Source organism: Ischnura elegans, chromosome 10, assembly GCF_921293095.1.
Source record: "Ischnura elegans chromosome 10, ioIscEleg1.1, whole genome shotgun sequence".
NCBI classification, from domain to species: domain Eukaryota; kingdom Metazoa; phylum Arthropoda; class Insecta; order Odonata; family Coenagrionidae; genus Ischnura; species Ischnura elegans.
This window is the reverse complement of record NC_060255.1, coordinates 47,144,316-47,167,583: the sequence shown is the minus strand read 5'-3', so window position 1 is coordinate 47,167,583 and position 23,268 is coordinate 47,144,316. Positions and strand designations below refer to the sequence as shown.

Genomic DNA, 23,268 nt, shown 5'->3' with positions numbered 1-23,268 from the left:
GTGTATAAAATGGCTACTTTAAGCACCGACGTTTCTATAGATTTATCAAAATCTCCTGTAATTTCTCATGCTACCATCCGAACGTACGAAGAAGAAGAGAAGGAGAAGGTGCCTCTTCAAACATCCTGGACTTTTTGGTTGGATAAGTATGTCATGTCTTCCTTCAATCAATTCTTGTACCCCGACTTAGCCGGTGGAATTTGGAGTACACATTTAGATGCCATTTTATGGCCAGAATTAATTTTCATTCATCGACCATAGGTCTGCCTTAATATTTACCTCCCTGTTTTAATTCTTTTCGAGAAATATTTTCTCGCTGGAAAAGTATTGGCTCGCTATGAAGGAGGTATTTTATCTAAGAGGCATCAGCGGGGTTCAGAGGGCAAGCTTGAATTTTTTAATAAGTATTTTCCGTTGTTAGAGAATGACATTGTGATCGTAGCATTAAACCTTACCAGAGACACGGATTAGGAAAGTCGCTGGTAGAGATCATCACCCGCTATCAGGAGGATATTCTAGCGGAGGTATCATGAATTACATATAGAGATAGATTTTACTTATCAATATCCAGCTAAGAAGCTGATAAGGTCATGTTTTAATTAGTTATTCTATTCATGTATGAGCAAGTTCTGCAATCTATAAATCGTTATTATTATTTTATAGTTCGCCAAAGTGGTATGGTCGTAATATTTGGAACCGCTTCACTTCCTCTTCCTATATTTCATTTATTTATGTACTACATCCTGAATGAGCTAGAGGACGGGTTCAAGCGATTGTTATGTGGAGTATCCTATCCTTACCGAGGGAAGTTATGTATCTTTATGTATCCTGTTTACTCACTTGAAAGAGGATGTTAAATATTCTATGTCATTTGGAAGTGTGTCCTATTGGATGACTGGAATTCAGAATTACCATTTTTGTGCCTCTCCAATTATTACAATCAAATTTTTATTATACGTTACAACTAGTGAAATATCATCCTGTCAATGAATCTTATAATGGCATGCCTGCTGATTTGGAGCTCATTAATCTACAATTGTACCACCTTTTCAGTATACTTATTAATGTTGAGTTCAGTTGCATTAGGTTGTAGTGAAATCATTAGATATCAAGGAGGTTAAATGGCTTTTGAGTCAATTTTTGAGAGTAAATCCTTGGTGTTGGTAGGATGGCCTAAGAAATGAACTTCCTTGCCATCATCTTTATCGCCATCAAATTTTAAAGCTTCCTGTCAGCACGGGGTCTTTCTTCTCTGTTACATCACGTCATCCATATCTGTGTCATTTTCCAGCAAATGGATATTAAGGTTAGCAAAATTCCTGGAAAGATATTTGTTTCACCTAATTCATATTTTGGCTCTACTCGTGTATAATCACTTGGTATTTTAGCCTCTGAAGCCAACTAAAGTCCTCAGGAGAAAGAGATGCCGTGATGGCTTATGTACTGGAGCTCCAGGGATGATATTATATTAAGGGGTGTGGGGTCTTATCATAGTCTAGGCTAGCAATTTTTTGTCTGTGAAGTATTGGCAACTTTTGTTCACTTTTGAGTTACTCCATGACGGTATACCTATGGATAGTCTGTGATTACATTTCCATGAATAACCAACTGTTGGCTTGGACTATTGGATTCTCTAAAGATAAAAAAAAGTGATAGTTTGAGGCAAGGGGAGTTGATGACTTCCCATTAGGACTCTAGAATGTCAGGTTTAGGGTAAATAAAGATTTTAAAAAAGTATGCAAACATGCATTAAGTCACTTTTATTCTCCCTCACAACCAGTCTCAATCAGTATTTAAATTACAATGAAAAAACAATTAGACATATAAAGTTTCATCTGTAATCTTGGTTGAATTTCACCGGCGTGATGTGTTTTCATTAAACATGTCTGCAGTTAGCTTGGATAAAGTATTCATTCAAGCCATGTTTATTGAATATTTTTGCATGAAATAAAGTTTAGTCGCTTTTGTTTCGTTAGAACCTCTCAAATTACAATGTATTTTATAGCTAAAGCTATTTGTTAGCAGCCATTTTGAGACTTTTCACTCTAAAATAGCATTAATTTTTAATTAAGGAGAGAAGCCATTTTTTATTTTAATTCTGAGGGTGAAAGCCGATAGCTTGGAGGAAGTTATGGTAAACAATTTTTTGAGATATATGCAGTGCCGTCTATGTGGATATCCAATTTACACTAGATAGAATGGTAATTTTTTCCGACCCCCACTAGTGCGGGAATTTAAACCCCTTCTTAGCCCCCCCTTGTCCCTATCCTGGATCCGCTACTGGATATATGTACACCTTTTTTTGTATTAATACTCTGAGATGTATGAACACCTTTTTAAATGGAAAATTTGTGTAACCAAGTTTTGGGCTAAAAATGGTTCACAATGCCATTTAAAACATTTTCATTAAAGGTTAAAAATGATTAATTGTACGTAAAAAACCTGCTGCATATTTTTTTCTGAGATCCTGTTAGCCTTGAGGTAATTTCTGTGAAATTTCTTTGGATATAGTTAAAAAGTGCGATCGGTAGTATTTTTGAGCAGAAAAATACACCTTGAGGATTGTGTGCTGTGCAAGAAGTAGAGAGCGTTTTACAGTACAGTTTTCAGAGGCTGTAATTGAAATATACTAAAGATAGTTCAGTAACATTTAGAGTTTATGCTTACCTTGATAAATTGATAGTGTGTGCCAAGTTTCATCAAAATTTGAGTTGGTTACCGGCATGGTGTGGTTAAAATGACATGGAATGGCCTTAATGTTTTTTTAGGGGAGGAGGAAGGAGTGCATAGGTGGATCTAGAGGGAGGGGGGGCATGGGGGCATGTGACCCCCCCAGACCCTTAAGAAATGTGCAAGATTTTTAATACGGTCCCATTATCATAGCGCTCATTTTGTATTACGAGGTATCTTGTGCCCCCCTAGAACAAAATCTTGGATACGGCCTAGCTTGTGTCCCCCTCCTAGAAAGCAATCCTGGATCCGCCCCTGAAGGAGTGTAATACATTTGAGGTTCATGGAGGGTGTAGACAATACAGTAGTCCTCAACTGAACTAGAGTTTCAACGTCTCGCCTCCAAAAAATTATCAGAATTGAATCTCATATATTTTAAGCACGTCAGCATTGGCCATTGAATTGGTCAAATGTAAACATGGTTTTGAATATTTTTCTATGTACATGATTGCAATTTTCTAATTTCCCTGCAATTACAAGTCTTCCTTCTTTACTCAATCTACCATAAATGCTGAAAAGTGTAACTTTATTCAAACCCTCTTCCTGTTCTGCTCATCTATGGATGAGTTCATTGTGAATAATAGTGAAAGAGAATATGTACATGTAAGTGATCGATTTATATGCAACGGGAAATCATTATGCTGATTTGTCTTTTTGAATTTTCATACTTTAGGGCTGTCCGTGGAACTACAGCAGCAGAATTTGAAGCAAACCTAAAGCGAATATATGAAGTGAGCACAGTTCAAGGATTTTGGGCTGTCCTAAGGCACATCCCACCTGCAAATGAGCTTAAACCTCGTTATAGTTACCATTTGATGCGTGGCTCTCGAAGACCCCTATGGGAGGAAAAGGACAATGAGAGAGGAGGTACATGGAGGTTGAAGTGCAGTAAGAGAGACACAGTAAGTTTATGTTGCCTTTATTGAAAGTTTGATTTGGTGGATGTGAGTTTTTCATTTAGCTATGATATTAACAAACCTTTGTCCACACATTTGCTATGATAAAAAGTTCCCCTTTGCCAGGAACCATTCCACAAGCCACGGACCATTGGCTTTCCGGGCCTCTGAGCAGACCACTACGCTTTCTAGGTTATTTGATTCCAAAGGCTTATGATACCAGATATTAAACACTTGTAGTCCATCAAGGATGGCATTGTGAGGGAGAAAGCACTTCAAAGAATCCACAATCATTTGAGAGCCTCAAACCTATGCTAAAGTAGCGCATGGGATAACGTGTAGTATTTCGAGCCACCTGCATGAACAGCATTGAAATTCACATTAACAGCATGAACCGCAAGGGCCTGACATCTGGTATAAGTAGCCTCAGCACAATTGCGATGGGAATTTGGAAACCTGGATAGCATAGTGGCCCCGATAGCCAAAGGTCTGTAGTTTGATTCCTGGCCTAGGGAAACTTTTTCTCATGGTAATTTATGTGAATTTCACCGTCGTTCAGGATCCAAATATTACACAATACCTTAGTCCCATTTTCTGTTTCTGATGGATTAGTTATTTTCACAGTTGCATAAAAAACTAATGGGTCATTCCATCTCAGATGAACAAACGTTGACTTGTAGTGTGTTTTGATATGTATCAAAATTCAAAATTTGTTCGAAAAATCCACAGAGGAAAAATCATTCGCCTTGACCGGGATTCGAACCCAGATCCTTCGATTTCCGGCCGAGTGCTTTAGCCAGTTAAGCTACCGAGGCGTCATTCTCCCCTGTGGAAATTTGTGGACTATACCGGACTAGGTAGTGAATATTATTAAAATAAATATAATACTCTAAATTTTCACAAATTTAGAGAATGGCGCCAAATTTAGGGGAGAATGACGCCTCGGTAGCTTAACTGGCTAAAGCACTGGGCTGGAAATCGAGGGATCTGGGTTCGAATCGAATGATTTTTTCCTTTTTGGATTGCGGGTGACTCCGTAAAACTTATCGCCGTGGCTAGTCCCGGTATACTTAAAAAAATCAAAATTTGTTAATGGATTTACATAATTTAACCTCAAGCCTAAATTATTGGACTGGAAATCAGGGATAGTGAAAATTGAAAGTTGGTATAATCCCTGACCATGGAAATCTTTTGGAGTGCATCATGAAGAATTGGTGAAGATGTGATCATGTTTTCTGGGCTTTCACTATTTTTTATGCTATATGAGTATTGCAGATTTTCCGTCTATCCCACCACCATCTCATGTGGGCAAAACTTTTCCTCAGACAAAAATAATGCTGCAAAAGCGTAAAAAACATTATTTCATCTGCCATTTCCTCTGAAGACTTTACAAGAACTATTGGAAATGTTTGGGTCCCAAAAGCATTGCAGTTGATTCTGCTGTAATCTCAACATTTTTCTGTTTTAGGGCACATCATTTTCCTTGAATTTCTCTATAGTTTTTGATTTCTTTTGGTGGGAAGCACGAAACTTCTTCCTATTTATGTCGTGTAATTACTGAAGATACAAGTGTAAAATGCTTAGCATTTTTGCCTTGTTGTTTTTTTTCATTTGGCCAGAGATACTCTTGGAACATTAAAAGCAAACAACAGCATTAATGTTAAACCATTATTTCAAAATGTAATGTTACAGCAAAATGCATTCTCAATATTTTAAAAACCTTTTTGTGGGTTACATATTGATCCACCTTCACTTATTGCTTATGGTGAAAATAATAATGTAGTTTTAAGACTTTTCACTTAGTTGAAAGAATCAGCCTCAATTTTTACAGACTTATGCACTACATGAATGAATGCAAGCTGTTCATAGTTGTCCATCTAATTGTTAGGTGAATGTGTGGAAGGAACTCTTGTTGGCTGCCATTGGAGAACAGTTATCAGACTTGGTCCATCCGGACGATGAAATATGTGGGGTGACTGTTTCCATTCGTGATAGGCCATCTAGTAGGGGAGGTGGTAAGTAATCATATTTTTGGGTGGAGACTTACGTTTCCTGTAGAATTTGACTTTGCTATTTCTTTGAATTGTACGACATAGCTGAGCAGTCATTGGTGCTTCAAAACCACTTATGTACTCTGGTTTTGGTAGAATTGGTTCCCTGGTGCACCTGTTCAAAACTGCCTCCTTAGTGTATGGTTCAAGAATACTCTTCTGGTTCAAAATCAGGCTCTCTTGCTTCAGAATTCCTTGTTCTATCCTTCAAACTGATACCCAAACAGTGGTGTCATGGCGCCGGGAAAGCCTTTCCATCACTGGTTAACAACAGACATAAAAGTCAAATAACACTTTTATCGATTTTGTTGCCTCAAACCTTTTAATATAATCAATATACAGTCGCAACCAAAACAAAAAAAAATAAAATAAAATTTAAATAATAACTTGAAATAAAAAATACACCGAGTAATATTTCACTTCCAAAAAAGGGAAGGAAAGTGCATCCTGGCACTGCTAATTTTGCCATGACATCACACTACCCTAATGGACTTATTTCTAGCCTCCGGTTGTGGAAATACCAAACTACCAAATTCTTTTCCAAAAAGTTTAATTTTTTGTAAGTAATGCATACACTATTGCATAAGCTTTCCATCTACTTAGCTCCAAGCTGATGAAAAAAGTCTTTTATAATTTAATGTTTTTGCATCAATTTTTATTACCATTTTATTTTATTGAACAACATCTTAGTAAGATTAACCTCATAGAGTTGAATTTTAGATGTTTTTGTAAATTATTAAATATATAATTTTTAACTATTCAAAAACTTACTTTTTGTATCCAGTTACACCAGAATACAAACACTGAAAAGCTAACGTTTCATTAATTTAAAGGCTCTTCAGCTGGTGCCGATTTATGTCAGCATGCACATTGTTATTAGGACCTATGAATCTTAGCTTATTTTGGGTTAATTTCTTTTCTTTCCAAGAGAAATTGATGTCATGGTGCCTATTGGCATTAGGTTTATGTGTCAAGGAATTTCTAATCAATGATACCTCACTCTTTTCAGGAATGGGAGAAGATCTGGTTCAAGTCTGGAATACCCGTGCAGATTTGGCAGATAAAGCAAATATGTTAGAGGCCATTCAGAGGCTGTTGCCAGATGTCCATTTCAGCACCAAGTTTTACAAAGGTGATAAATTTTTGATGGAATTTACAACTAAAAGTTTTCGTAAGACAGGACTTCTATTGGTTATTTTTTAAAGGCATACTTTAGTTATACAATCATCCCAAGTCTTCAAAGCATTATGAGTGATAATTAATTAAAATTAAATTATGTTAATCTCTCAAGGGAAAGCATATTTAGTTTCTTGATGCAGTGGTATTATCGCAGTGAGTACATTTGCATCATAAATATCCTACACCATGGGTGTGTTCCAAATTGAGCACGATGCGCATCAAGCCTTGAAGTTGTCATTCGGAAATGCATCAGGGCATCAACGCTGATGCTTCGGTGCAATTTGGTACAGCTTGATGTGATGTGAGCCGGAAATTAATGGCTGTCCAAAATGCCCACAAGGCTATAGCTGGAAGATTTGTTGGTTTAAGTGCTAAAACATCGATTTATGCTCCAAAATTTAATGCTCATAGATAATTATTTAAAATTATTTATGATTTTATCTATCTATCATTGTATTTTATCTACTAACGTTGTTTGTATCAACAAGTCTGCTGTAAATGGAGATTTTAATTGTATCCATGTTTATTATATTGCACTGCTACTGTATCAACAAGTGAAAAATGAGAAGTGTAATTTTATTTGTCCCCATGATTTTACTGGTTATGTATTTTTTTAAATTCATGAAATTAGTGACCATTTTTCTGGTTTAATAGTAATTAGGCCTAATGACCTTTCCCTGGTAATTTCCCTATTGATGCTTCAAGAATTCATTTCTTAAGGAAGCAGAGGGGTATATGTACAGTAGATTCTGTTTAATGGGTGCACCGGTTACTTGGGGCAGAATTTGAAGAACAGAACCTAATAGAGGAATATCCCAGAGTATTCTCTGCTTAATTGGGACAGCATGCCGCTTTATTGGGCCATGAGATGGCGACAAAGACTCCATACTCGCGACGAAATTAAACTTTTTTTTTTGAGAATACAATTTTTTTATATTTTCCTCCTTTGAACTACTCTTATTTTTTACAAATGTTCCTATTTTTGCCCTATTTTGAAAGCTCTTGTTGTTATACTATTCGCAAGAGGATAGGACTTTTCTTTAATAGGATTTAGTGGAAGACATTCATTCAGCGTCGCCCGAGGCTGTGAAAAATATTTTTAACTAAATTGTTTTAATTCTTAAAAATGGTAATAAAGTAACTAAACTCGCTGATTTATTAATCAAATTAATAGTTGAATAAACTTATGTTGCATTATAAATGTTCTTTAGTCTTCTTTCTATCATTTCAACATTTGTTTATGCCCCTATACAGGATAGTTCGCCTGGTTGGGGCAGCCGCTTAATTGGGGCAAAGTACACAAGTCCCGATATGTCCCAATTAACCGGAATCTACTGTATTCTAAAGACCTTTGCTATAACATAAATTGTGACAAAATGACATTTTTATTTTTCAGCTCATGTCAGTCATGATGCATTTGAAGGAGAAAAGGAGACATCCTCAGGTGCTTTTCATAGAAGGATGTGATTGTGTGATCTTCATTGAACATGGTTACTGACATTCTTGGCTACTGGAATGCTTTTGGGTCTGATTTCAGTCTTCCATATATTTACTTTTCATGGGCAAACTATCATGAGGAGATAAGGATTATCAAACGATTGCCAAGCTTCCACTGGTTTGATTATCTTCAAATCAAGTAATTTCTGGGTTTAAATAGTCATTTTTTTATTTTTTATGATGTGCCATTATTTTATTAAATATATTTGTGGGATTTTTGGATAAATATTCAGTGTATGAATATTTTAAGATTTTCTCTCATAAATCCATGAGAGGATATATTTTTGGGCTACCTTATAAAAAACATTTATAGTCTTTAAGATAAGAACATAATCTCTGTGGTCACTATGGAACAACAAATTGGTTTTCTGACCTTATATATAGCATTAAGTGTCTTCAGGGAAATTTAGTCAAGTTGCAATCTGTGCTGAGTAAAAACCAAAATATGTCTGGTGATAATAAGTTTATATTTAGCTGATAATAAGTTCCTATGTTGAATGAGATTGCTCCTAATGATGTGCTGTAGGTTGGCCATACTGATCGCTCTTAAAAATTAACGTTTGGGGTAGTGATATCAAATCAATCATTTGCCATGTAAATGTTTGATGTTCTTGGTTCAGTGGTATGTCGTATGTTGGTCAGTTGTGCCATAATTTGTGGCCTGTTGTGTTGTGTGAGGCTGAGAACCATAATCATCAGCTTCTAACTGGGGTATTAATAGCTTTCATATAATTCAATAGTGCAGTTAAACTTTCAAATTAAAAAAGAATTTAGTTTTGTATGTGTATGTTTATCAATGATATATGATATTTTTATATCTATTTTAAATGTGATTTGATGCTATTTTTTTAATTAATGAGTTATAATTTTTGTTATTCCTTAATTTCAAGAGATATTTTTTACGATGAGAAAATCCGTGTGTTTCCTTAGTGTAAAGAATGAGCTCATGCTAACTCAAGACACCTCTCAGCATTCATGATATCTTTTGGGACATAATGTTTTGCTCAATGAATTCAAATAACTTTGGATGCATATTCAGTTGAATTTTCATGAAAGGTGGACCTGAAGATAAGGATTAGATTTCTGAGGCATTATCATTGTTATTTTCTGTCTTAAAAAAATTAAGAATGAAGGAAAAATTCCACCATTTTACATAAATGGTGTTCTCTTACGCACTGAGAATGCAATTATGCTTCTAACATTTAGTCATCTCAGAGAATGTTACAAGCATATATCTTCCCTCTCTAAAAGATTCGATTGTAGTTGGAGTGATTACCAATTCAATCGTCTATGATACTGCTGAATAAGTAACTCTTCCACGCATTCATACAAAAAATGTATTTGATCATTACCGATCGATGCTTATGAAATGGTAGATCGCTAAGTGAATGTCATGGGTTTTCAAGGATACAGCTGTGAACATTACCATTTGTGTACTACAGTTTAATTTTATTTCCTGTCACAATACGATGAAAAAACAATAGGACCACTCTGAATTGCATTATTCTAGAGTTGAAATTATTTTTGCATAACATATTCTTTGATCAGAACAATAGCACCCATCATCATCAATGTTTTTGGTTTGATGCATTTCTTCACTCAATAGGGTTGTTCAATATCTGGTCAAAAAATGACGGAATTAACAATTCTGACATCACTGACTCTTGCTGGGCAGCTCACTGCTTCTCTACTACTCCCTGGCCTTGCGAATCTATCTCACGTAGTTTTTCCTAATCAGCAGTCTAGTGAGCAATTCTTTCTGTCCAGGATTATGTCTCTCTGAACACGTTATTGAGCCAAACTTCCACTGTCATCACACAATCATGATAGGTTGGCTGGACTTTTGAGAACATATTTTAATGTCATAGTTAACAAGAAATTGTTGAATGAAGAAGGCTTTATTTTTATTGCCACGTATCTTTCCCTTCCATGTTTGGAATCCTTTTAACAAATTTTTATTTCTGGTCGGAGTGTATGACCCCAATCTCCTGTCCCCATTTTTTAAACCCCAATTTTCATCATTATTTTCTGTAAAAAGCAATGATAGGGTGACTAAGGCATTATGGTCGATGAATATGTTAATTTTTGCATCAATATAGTATGGTATCAAAGCTGGAAGTAAGTCATTGAGACAATTATTGCTTTAAAAACTCTCAATCCCAGAAGAAACAAAACATTGCAATATTAAATTGAGTTGAACATATTATAGTCTCCCACTACCCTTTATGAATGCTAATTTTGCCCAGTATAATTTTTACATCATATAATCATGAAAGGGGATCCTTTCATGGTGCTCTTCATGTTAACGAGCTCAAACTTTTTTTGTAAATTAAATCTGGAATATCTAGTGGTGAAGTATTCTTTTGGTAAACATGGGTGTTTTTTGCACCATGGGTGTTATAATTTTCTGGTTTTAGTGTCCCATTTGCATTTTTATGGATGTAAGAGTGAAATTGCCATTGAAAATGTCATATCCATGATAAACTTACCATAGAGCTACAATTATCTGCTATCCCATTCATCATTTGTTGGAGTATCTATATTTATCACTTCCCTAGTCAGTCTGCCTAACTCTCTCATCTACTATTTGTTTTGTGCCCTCATCCATTAAACATTTTCCTCTCCTTATTCACCTCAAAGTCAGGGGAATTTTAATGGAATCGGTATCAACGATACAGATAAATATGTTGCAGAAACAAAATAAAAAATAATGGGAAAGTAACATTGTACAGAATTTTTTAAGAACTTAACGATCCATATCTTTTGTTTATCCAGTTGGGCTTCCCCTTTTTCATTATGATTGGCCTTCGAAGCTCTTTTGTATTACAATTTGTTTTTATGCATACATATCCTTTCAAGAGAGGTCTTCAACTCTTCCCTATCAAAAATTTCGTATCAGTTCCCAATTGAAATTCGATCTGAAATTTTTTCAGGTCATGTGTGGAAGTCTAGTGGAACTGAAGGTACTGATTTGGGACAGGTATTGAACTGACTCTTGATCTGGAATCCTAGCAGAAGCTGGTATTATGTTCAATATAATTTCTACACATTCCATATCAGTTCCATCATTTCCATTCTGGGTTCCATCCATTTCCATGGAAACTATGTTACATACATCCAGATTTCAGATCTGAATTTTTATTTTGGATAAGGGTAGTTCATTTATTTTTATCAGCTGGGTAGTGGTAGAGGGTTGGTACCCCTATGAAAAAATTGTATAAGAATGTATACAAATTTTATACAGGTTTATACAATTTTTTCATAGGGGTTATGTTTCTCCACACTTATCAAAGGAACTGAGAATGTATTTTTTATTGAGTTACTATTAAAACTATTCATATTATTGTACAAAAATGTACCAATCACAAAATATCCTGTACTTCAATTAAATTAAGACATCATATATGCTTCACATAATGGCTACGGTATCAAAAATTAAAATATCAGGTCATGATTAACTAAATGAGTTGGCAATTTAACTCAGTCGATATTACTTGTTCCAAAGAATTCAGCAACAATGCAATGAACCCTACGAAATTATAAATAGACGTAACAAGGGAGAAGAGCCGGACAATTGCCATGACAATGTATAAGAATGTATACAATTTTTATACAGGTTTATTCAATTTTTTCATAGGGGAAAGTTCCTGTATTTAACTTATTCTGAGTCTACTGAAAAGTAACGATTAAGGGCCCCCGTGCACTGGCAACTTTTACAAAGCAACTAAATAGTTGCTTTGTGGATGTTCAAATGAAACACACGAAATTGACTGTGGCCCCGCGCACAGGCTACTTTTTAGTTGCCGCAACTGCCGTGTGTTCCATAGGGACTTCCTCTAAGCAACTAAATAGTTGCTTTGTAAAAGTTGCCAGTGCGCGGGGGCCCTAACTGTCACAGTAATAATCACTGCATTGGTTTAAAATCTTTATTGTTTAAATTATTGTAGTCTTTAAAGTAATTGGATGTTGACTTGTGCAATTTATCCAAACAAGAACACACGGACTAATATTTAATGCTTAGTTAGGCCCCTTGCACACACACCGATTTTGGACGGACGGTAAAATATCGGACGATATTTTAGCGGCGAAGCGGTGCTTGCACACACGCCGGAATTTTGCCGGCCGAACGATCACTTTATGTACACATTTTTGTACCGATAGATCTGAATTCTTCTGGAAAGAGAGAAAGCGCTGCGAGAACTAGAGGAAAACGGCCGGTCGGACGGTAACAATCCGGCGTGTGTGCAAGCTCCCATTTGGCCATGTACGCCACTGTATAGCCGGCACCTGCCTGGCGCCGGCGATCCACAGTGACAATGGCCGGCAGCTAACCGGCATTTTGCCGGTGCCGGCACGAGGTCAGTGTGTGTGCAAGCTCCCATGCCCTCCCATTGTTCACTATTGGAATGTGGATGGACGATATTTTACCGTCCGTCCAAAATCGGTGTGTGCAAGGGGCCTTATTAGGACAGTAGTTAACATTGGGTTAATTTTTCAACAATGAACCATAGCTAAGATTGAAGTGGATAACAACTAATCAAGTGTTATTACATAAAAATAGTTCTCCAGTAATAATGATATACATAATGTGGTTCCTGTTGGGGTATTAAATTTATCATTTCAAAACAAATCGTGGGAAGTATCAACCTCCTATAATTTTTAAAATGTTTAGCACCATACCTTATTTATTCCATTTGGCATTTTTCTTTTTATTCATCATAAATTTCAATATATGTTAAATTTTAGTGATATAACATTTGCAAGCCTACATAAAAAGATATAATAAATGCATTATACTTGTATTTCATATCTTTTACGGACTAGATGGATTCTATTTTTTTTATTAAGCATGGTGACAGAAAGTGCATTTTAGAGTAATGTACTTTTTATGTGCCAATCTGATCACAGTGATAAATAAAATAATGAATTTGTTAGAACTGTATCCTAATGTTATCCAGAATTTTCCTTTGCAAATCCCTCCACAGTAACTGGATTAAAGCCGATTTTCATTTCTTGTTGACCACATCACATGAAAAAATATTATGTATATTTTTACTTGATAGGAAAATGCTAGTGAAAGTGTTTCATGGAAATAGGTGTGAAATATTTGTTGCTGCTGTAATTATTTCTCTGCCGTTTAAATTTGTGATTTTTCAGGGAATCCGTTTAGATGCTAAGTGAAATTTGGATCACTCATAAGAATTTTTCTCAAATACATTTCTCAAGCATTTTTACTTTGGCCCTATGAATAAGTATAAAAAGAACTTAGCATGGCTTCTCCTCAGGAAGTTACAGCCAGTACAGAAACCACACAATTTCAAAATGCATAACACCATTTTTTAAGGAAAATAGATAAAGTTAGTAGATTTAAGACTTAAATATAGGTACTAATCCAATTAGTGTCATACCACTCTCTCCATGACTTGTTCTAAAGTTAATGACTGTTAAATTTTCATTCAGAGTAAATAATTTCACCACTTCCATTTAAAAAATTGCTGACGGTGAAATTAGCCAATTAGTTATCTTCCAAGTCACAAAAAGTTTTGGGGATGAGAGTTGATCATATACGTTTCTGAATTTCTTTCACAACAATCATCAAAACCAAGAATGGCTATTTCTTTTTTTTCATCAGAGCTCTGGTCAGCTTTGTTCAAGTAGGTCTTAGTGAATTTTTTTGCCTTCCTTTGTAATCTTTCACAAACAAAAAATACATTTTGTTTCACTCAATTCATTATTGGAATTTGAATGCTGTTAAATGTGTATGTTCCCTGGAAGCCATTTTTATTGTCGATGTGCCATATGCATAATTTTCTCAAAAATTTCTTAAAATCCATGTTTAGTAAAAACTTTTGTAATTAAGTGCTTTCCATTTTTTGTTAACTCTAGTGAATGATTATGTTTAAACATTCAAATGAATACTTTTATCTTTATGTTAAAAAATATTTCATAACAAATCTCTGCTAGAATTGTCTTGAAAGTTGTGACGAATACATACTTGAAAGTATTTCGCTAGGGAATCTCAATTTTGGTGTGCATATCTCTATACCTTCAAATGAGTCGGATCAATACAGAAACGTTTAGAGGACCCCATAATGGATTTCAAAATATTTTCAATTTAGTCTCTTGATATAGCAGTTTGAACTGAATGGTTGAAGACAGTTTATGCATGGGTCAAAGCAGTATAAGACAATCATGGTTTGAACTCAGATACTGGACTTCTTTTAAACAAAGCCTTTTACATGGCTTTAATGTTGGCTGGAATAATTTAACCTTCAGAGGTAAGCCCTCTTTTTCAAATTGATGCAATTGAGTAGTTTTACGTTTTTGCTTGGAAATGGGATGAGTCATTGTTGGTACAACTGTTTGCTACCCAATGGTAGTTACAGAAGCAGTACAGGAAAGGTATATGGATCAAGTCATTTTTTACGTTGTTGAATGAAAGCAGGTCATCAGTTAATCATTGGTAGGGTTTTATGTTATGAGTTTGTCAGTTGAAGTGATTTTCAAGAAAACATTCCAATCTGAAATTTGTGATTTTGAGAATGGAAGCATTTAATATGCTGGTGATATACAATGCAGTGACAGTTTTGTCAGACAATTGATGGATATGAATTGCATGTTTTTAACGAATGGTACATGTAGTATGACCTTGATTTTTCCCTATTTGCACTTTGGTACATGTGTTGGTTCAAGCGTACATCACAAGTTACTTTTCTCTAGCTGTTTATGTCGAATTTGATCAGAAAATTGCCATGCATAAAAAATTTTTTGAAGAAGGAGAAATCCTAAATACCCATTAAACTAAATTAAAATATTTGAAACACATTTTTACTTACTAAGGCACCCATATTCGTGCTGGAGAATCTAGAGGTATTTTTTATGAGATGCTTGGCTTTAAGTGTTGTTCATTCCTTGGTATTCTAGGATGAGCATTTCACAGTCTAAAATGATTCTCCTCTCTCTGAATGATCAATACATATGCAAGTATACATATAAAGATTTGACTTTATTTCTAGTTATTGCCGGAAGATAGTTTTTCATTATTCAATATTTTACAATTTTCCCTAAGAATTGCATGTATATTTGCACACAATATTTTTGCACAAGGCCTCCGAATCTTGAATTTTGAAAATAATCATTGATACATACACTACTGATTGTACTTACTTCATGGTTAATTTTTTTCCTTGATAATTTTATTGATCAATGAGTAAGCTAATTAGCATTTGCTCCTCAAATTTCCCAAGCATTGGTGTCCTTTATAATGAAAAATATGAGGTAAATTGTTTACGACCTTTTTTCTACATTGATTTTGCCCCCTCATTAAACAAGTGAACATTAAATTTGATCTATTGATTTATTTCTTATTTTTGTAAAATATAAATTTATGGTGCGGTAGATTTTCCACTATGTACGGATGGGGAGCTTAGAAAAAACTTAGAAGTCATTTTTCATTGGCTATGTAATCAATGAAATCTTTAATGCCTGCTTTGATTGATAACTGTAGTACTTAATAATTCTTTTAAAATTCCTCTTTTATTATTCCCTAGCTAGGAAAAATGGAGTCTTAAGGGAAATATTTGGGCTTTATTTTTTAGAGTTTTGAGTTATTTTAGTGTTGTATATAATTGTGATGAATAACTTTTAAACCTTAGTTATAACCTTACTTCAGTGTTTATTTGTTTGATGCCTATTCAATACTATGTGGATGCCTTTCACCGCATGCTGAATTTTTTTGTGATATATATAATAATTAGAATTATGTACTCTTATTCAAATAATTTTTTTAGATGTGTCATGGATAGGGTTATCTCTAGTGAAAATATTCTTGATTTTACAAAACTATTGGCTCTTCTCTTGCTGACTTAACTGTAAAATCAGAGAATCAAAAATTCCAGAATTTATTGATTGAATTGTCTCTAAAAAGTATGCTCTAGTTTAGAATCTCTATGGTCATGAGAGGGCCTATTCTCATTGGTAATGCATCCTCCCCAGAAGCATAACTGTGGTTGCATTTTGTTGAAATTCTCTTCAGTATGTTTACAATAAGAAAATTCAAATGATCAGAAACTGGATCTCAGTAATTGAATTCCTTGGATACCAAGTGAGGTACAGAATGAAAATAGTGCCTCTGGTTATTCATGACATAGGTGTTATTTCAAGAAGATAGATAAATTTGAATTGCTGTTAAGAGTTATGGAGAATCACTGAAATAAAACAATTCAGTTGGTGACCCATAAGTGAAATTAATTAATGCTATGTATTTTCAAAAATTATGTGATTCAGATATCAAGCTGTTCCATGCATGAAGTCATTGCTGTATATATTTTTTGCAGTTTATGTTTCAGTTATTGAGCCAAAAAAATGAGAACTAATTTTAAAACAATTGTTGTGAAGGGCTCTAATGCAGCAAAATCCTCATGTGAGACTGATTAATATGAAAAAAGATGTTGGTACTGGGAATTTTGGTGCTAATTAGTTGGTATTGCTGTGAACGTTTTAAAGTGTCACTCTTGTTATCACCTCTTCATTTTCAAGCTAGTAAGATTAGTTAATGTATTTGTGAATCAATTCAATGTTGAGATTCCTATCATGGAAATGGTTTTTGAAAGTTGTGGCCAGTCTTTTTTTCATAAGATTTCATCAATTCCTTGATTTTGTCTGGAATCTGCCATTACTGATATTAGAAGAGATCAACAGCTTTGATTTCTTCATTAAGGCTTGTGGGAGGGATGGAATATGATGGAGTAATATGCTGTAATTACATTTTCAACATAGAAAGTCTTTAAATATCTTCTCTTGTGATCAGCAATCATGGGAAATTTCCGTTTTAACTTATCATCTTAACAGTGAAAATAACCTCCTCCATCTCATCCAATCCCACTTGCCTTGATAATGCTTCTGTATATATGTGAAATGAGTTACCTAAAGTAAAGAAGGCATCTGATGAAGTCCATCACCAATAAAAATGTAGTGTATGGGCATGCAATTATTCTCAATTGTTCATTATGGGATGATTTGTTATCTGTTCCTCTTGAGTCATGTATCTGATTTTCTACTAGTGGATGTCTTTCATGTCTTTCCATTCAAGAAGTCTGCTCTGTGTGTATTACATTTTCAAAAATTGTAATTTTTGCACATGAGACAAAGTCGTGAACGGCTTATTTTTCGTATTGGTATTCTCAGAATACCAATATCCGTTTATTGGGATCCCGCCTGGTATGTGAATTGTTTAAAGAAGGCGCCAACCTACCACTGCCGGAGGACGCGCCCAGAGTGTTTTTGCCGACGAAAGCTACGGAGGAAATCCGTAAATGGGTTAATCTACTTGTCCAAAAAGGGGTGCTTGCCATGGCAAAGCCTATCTGTGCCTATCCATTAATTGCTATTCCTAAGGCAAGCGGGGGAACCCGCATTATTCACGATCTTTCTGTGTTAACAAAGTATTATAGGAAACCAAAGTTCTCCTTAAAAGACGCAGCAAAAGCCCTAGAGGCTATCCCGCGGGAAAGTGTGCTGTGCAAGTTAGATCTGACAGACGCATTCTGGCAGATTCCGGTGTATAAACACCACCAAAAATTTTACGGTGTGTATTTAGATAATGAATATTATTGTTTTACAAGGTTGCCCATGGGGCACACGCTGGCCCCAGCCATTATGCAGCGCTGGGCCAGGGCAGTACGGTGGGAAGTGTTCGAAAGATTTAAAGTGAATATGATATGCTATTTAGATGATTGGTTAATTGTGTTATCACCGGATGAGGTAGAAAAAGTGGGTAACATTCTTCAATTCCTCGAAAACAAGCTAGGAATTCAAATTAATCACAAGAAAAGTGTATTAGAACCAAAAACCCGCATTAAATACTTAGGAGTGTACATAGATACCGTTGCTATGCATTTGCAACTAACACCAAACTCCCTTCAGCGTATACACTATATTCTAAGTGTGGTGCCTCGATTAAGACAGCAAGATATGCCCAAAGCTGTGGGTTTCATTTCATGGTGTACTTATATAAGAAGATTGCCTTATTTTATTATTAAAGATGTTGCGCAGCGACGCATGAAGTGGCCAAATCTGTTATGGGACGAGAATGTGTGGCAGTCGCCCAGGGAATTTTCTAATTATAATCAGATATTTGATGTATTTTGTGATGCAACCCCATTCCAGGTTGCATGGATGATCCCATGTTTAGATATTACTGAGATTTGGACTCTTCCAGATAATTTAACCATATTTGAGGCGGAAGCATGGGCTGCGCTCATGGCCGCCGTTCATGCCATAAAAGTTCTGCCTAAGTTTTCTCAAATTAATGTATTCTGTGACAACATGTCTGTAGTCCATTCTTATGACAAAGGAAGAGGAATTGTGTTTTATGTTACTGAGATTGTAGTTCTTTTTCTTGCAATAATAAAGGATAAGTCACACAGTGTGACCTGGCGGTATATTCCCTCCGCCGAAAATCCGGCCGACCGTCCGTCCCGGACCGTCCTGCCTCCCTATGCCCGCTCGGCCGCCTATTCCTCGGCGGACGGGTGGGTATATATAGAATACTATTCTGGAAATAAAATTCTTACTTATTTTCAATTTCTTGGTCTTCTTCCTTACATAATCTGAACTTTCCCGAAAGCTGCTAGAAAAACTGTATGGCAATAATTGCTATGAAGATAATGGTGATGTTAAATCCTTTTGAGGAGGAGGATACAATTTGATGTGCGAAGACAGTAAAAATTCAACTGCGGGAGGGTATGATGCTATTTTTTGCAGTGCACACTGGCAACCATAATTGGTCCAATGGCCCCTGAATTGATCTCTAATGATTAAAATTTTGGCACAATGGCACACACCTCTGGACATAACACTTACTTGTATTCTCAATTATCAAGTCCCTCTGCGCAACCTCATGCTTTCGGATGTGTTGAGATTCTCAGGTTTCACTTCGACCAGTTGGGTAGGCTATAAATGTTGACTCCACGATTTAGATGCCATATTTTTGTTTTCCGTAGTAGGCAAAAAGAGATGGAAATTTAATTGTATTTTGGACCAAAATTTCATTGCTTAATTGTAGTTACCGTATTTCTCCGAATATAGTCCCCCACCCCCCTAATTTTGAGGCTTCAGTTTCGGGAAAAGTTTAAAAAATGCGTTTGAATATAGTCCCCCCTTTACTTTTACCACAGGCATTTTTTGAGATAAAGGGGGGACTATATTCAGACACATACAGTAATTATAATTAAATTTTAAAATCAAGGTACCCATCAGGGGTGGATCCAGTATTTCTTCCTGGGTGGGGCACTAGCAAGGCTGTATTCGGGATTTTGTTTTGGGGGATGGCACAAGGATACCCCTTAATACAAAACGAACGCAATGATAATGAGACCGTATTATGTATCTGTAAATCTTGCATATTTTTTAAGGGTCTGGGGGGGGCACTGAGGGCACGTGCCCCCGTGATCAGCCTATGGTACTCATTTTCATTGCCCACCCATAGTTGACATGTGATTTATGTAGCAGATAGCTTACAGAATTCTAAGTCACTGATTTGAGGCCTTATGAAGAAAATTTTTCATATGTTAACATGAATATTTCAAAACTTTTTCATCTATTATGTTATTTATGTGTGTTTGCTTCATTTATGGTAATCTTCCATTAGGCTCATATTTTTTTTCTCAAGTAGCAACATCAGGTACAAGGACATTTGGCAGGCTGATTTTACAATTGAAATTTATTAATTTCAATGGAATAAAGAAAAGATTGACCGAACAGCTATTAAAGTACCATCACTATTTGCCTTCTGTACCAAACAAAAAATACAGTTTTCAAATCACGAAATAAATATTTGTAACATTCCCTCCTGAGTCAAAGTTTGCTTGCTGCTTGCTTACGTTCTTTTGGAAGACTTTTCAAACATCCTTATGGCTGCCATAGTAGGTATTACTCTATTAATCAATCATCCATGAGTGCACCAGAACAGACAGTATAATGACCTTGAGAATATTGCCAGAATGTGTTGCCTTTAAGTGGGTTTAATCAGTCATCTGCTGGGAAAGGTTGTAGTCTTTCATCTTATTTTTGGGTTGTTAACTTTAGTTCAATATTATATTCGGTTCTATTTTATTTAATGATTGAATATTAATGGTTCATTGTTATATTTGGAAAAGGAGACAAATACATATTAGTGTATTTGGTGACACATAGTAATGCGATTTAAATGAAGGAGTTGTCTTCTGGGTTTTAATTGTAGGCCAAGAGAACTACAATGGAACCTCGCTTAACAAGTATAATTTGTTCCCGAATCTTACTCGTAATGCGAAATACTCGTTAAGCGAAACAATGTTTTCCATAGGAATCAATGGAAAATAGGATAATTCGTTCCATTCCGAATAAAAATCCTCAAAACATTTTTAATAATGTAATTTATTATTTATTATGCATCCTTTTTTACTACAAAGTTGTCCAGAGAGATTTCTTTTTGCCTGCACTCAAAATTTTGCGAAAATGAGACAGAGCATTACCGTTGTATAAATTAGCAGCAGGCATAGCTACTGCCTTATTAGGATGATGCTTCTCAACGTACAATGTAACAGTTTCCCATGCCTTCAGTATCTCCCTTATTTTGCTGGAAGGCTGTTGCTCTGGTGAGGCTGTTATCTCCTCCTCCCCTGATGAAATCCTCTGCCCAACTTCTCGCTGTGACACAGAATACAGCTCCATAAGCTCTTCAGTGGTCAGTTCCTGGCAATGCTCTTCCACTAGCTCATCGATGTCGTTGCTGTCCACCTCTAACCGCATAATCTTGGCCAGAGACACAATCTCATCGACTACTGGCTCAGCAGGCACTTGCTCAAACTCCTCAGAGTTGTGTTCAACAACGCTGTCCGGCCAGAGCTTCTTCCAAGCAGAAATAAGGGTTCTCTAGGTGACCCCCTCCCATGCCTTGTCCATCAGCTTGAGGCAGGCAATGATGTGAAAGTGGTCTTTCCAAAACTCTCTGAGAGTGAGATTAATTCCTTCAGTTACCTCAAAGCTGCACTCGAAGAGAGTTTTAGTCTAGAGCTTTTTAAAATTTGAAATGACCTGCTGACCCAAGGGCTGCAGCAAAGGAGTGGTGTTGGGAGGCAGGAACTGGATCTTGATGAATTTAAATTCTTCAAGGAGGTCATCTTCTAGCCCTGGAGGATGTGCAGGAGCATTGTCTATAACAAGTAAGGCATGGAGTGGCAAATTCATCTCAAACATATATTTTTTTACAGACAGGCCAAACACTTCATTGATCCACTCTATAAAAAGGTTACGTGTCACCCAAGCCTTACTGTTGGACCTCCACATACATTTAGCCTGCTCTTCTGGACTTTATAATTCTTGAAGGCTCATGGATTTTCTGAATGGTTAATGAGCAGCGGTTTAATTTTCAAATCGCCGCTTGCATTTGTACAAAACAACAACGTGAGATGGTGTTTCATAGGCTTGTGCCCAGGCAGTGCCTTCTCTTCTGCTGTTATATAAGTTTGCCTCGGCATCTGCTTCCAAAAAAGATCTTCTTCTGATCCTATTTTTGGGGCTCTCACATAATCTTTATTCAATTTTTCTTCTTTATTTTTGATGGCTTCGTTCTTAGACTTTTTCCACTGCACAACTTCTTACAGATATTCCTTCCTCCTCGTTACTTTTTTTTCTTCGTTTGCAATCATCAGTTTTCCATTTATGCTCCTTAGGGTATTACATGTCACACCCTGTTCCTCGAGGTGGTTGCTCACTATTTGTCAGGGCAAATATATGTATTTGTCTGTTAAGTTAAAAATCCCAATGTTAAAAAGCCAATGGTGCTGTTTTTGGTGGTACAGGAATAAATAAATAAACGTTTAATGACATTTAAAATGTAGGATTGAAAATGAAATATAACAGGTAAAATTTTTGTGGAGATTCTTTAGGAGAGGATTTTTATTTTTGGGGTTCACTAAAAGGGGTACATTTAAGACCCTATCTCCCAAAGATTTCTGGGGAGTTTGAATTCCCTGGCCCCATCCTTGGCTCACTTTAATACTACGGAATCAAACTACTCATCTAGGGAAAATAGTAGAAATTTCCTTCCTCGTTGGAAATTTTTTCCATTCTGTAGAAAAATTAAATCATCGTTTCGCTAATAGTGGGCTCTGGTCGTTTCCATAGCGGCGAGGATTTTCTCGTCCTGCCCTTCCATCCCTATCCCTACCCCGGAGGTGTCGTCGGGCTCCTATCGCGGCACTTCCATCCTATCAGTTAAGTCTCTGGGTCCCGGCCCCGGTGTGTTGTAATCCTCAAGAGGACCCCCTGGTCTCTGGGTCCTGATCTCTGTAGTACTCTAGCATATATGCTTTTTGGCTTCAAGGGGATCATGGGCCCTAAATCAAGCCTGGGTCATTGTTTTTACTCATGTTATTTTTAGCAGAAAAAAGGCAAAACCATAGGAGAGATGTATTTATAGAGGTGCCAATACCATGATACCTGTGACCAGGGCCACGATCAAAAGGCATTGTAAATGAAGAGAGATACCAAGTCTTTGCCGTAGTTTAATTTCTTAAGGTCGTGTCGTGAAAATTTTTGGTTTTTGCAAGATTTATTTTTCAGTAGATAAGAAATTCAGAATGTGATGAACGGTGAAAATCTGAACAGATAGTAAGCGTTTAATGTCATTAATTTTTGGCTTATTTATTTATTAAATCGTTTTTACATGATTACATGTATCTAGTGTTAACAATGTAACGTTTTATTCATATTGAAGTGCTTTCCCTTAAAAAAAATAATATTTAACACTTCCGTTGGCGAGGGGGATGGTTTTTCGCCTATTCTCGTAAATTCGTTTTCACCGCCATTATTCACTTCCTCAGGTTTTTCTAGTTCGAAGAAGCTTCGTTTCCAGTGGCGTCGCCACCACCGCC

The 23,268-nt window shown here is 36.0% G+C and overlaps 1 protein-coding gene across 1 annotated transcript; it reads left to right on the top strand.

Annotated features, from left to right (window-relative positions):
- Nucleotides 1-2: 2 nt before the first annotated feature.
- Nucleotides 3-11,772, top strand: LOC124167185 (eukaryotic translation initiation factor 4E type 3-like). Its single transcript, XM_046545020.1, has 5 exons — nt 3-146; nt 3,404-3,632; nt 5,515-5,641; nt 6,687-6,809; nt 8,253-11,772. The coding sequence occupies exons 1-5, from the start codon at nt 10-12 to the stop codon at nt 8,321-8,323; spliced, it is 687 nt and encodes a 228-aa protein (XP_046400976.1). The 5' UTR covers nt 3-9; the 3' UTR covers nt 8,324-11,772.
- The last annotated feature ends 11,496 nt before the right edge of the window (nt 11,773-23,268 follow it).

Coding starts and splice junctions, on each gene's coding strand:
- LOC124167185 (XM_046545020.1), top strand. CDS start 10: ATGGCTACTTTAAGCACCGACGTTTCTATAGATTTATCAAAATCTCCT. Junction 3,633..5,514: donor AGTGCAGTAAGAGAGACACA/GTAAGTTTATGT, acceptor TCTAATTGTTAG/GTGAATGTGTGGAAGGAACT. Junction 6,810..8,252: donor CAGCACCAAGTTTTACAAAG/GTGATAAATTTT, acceptor TTTATTTTTCAG/CTCATGTCAGTCATGATGCA.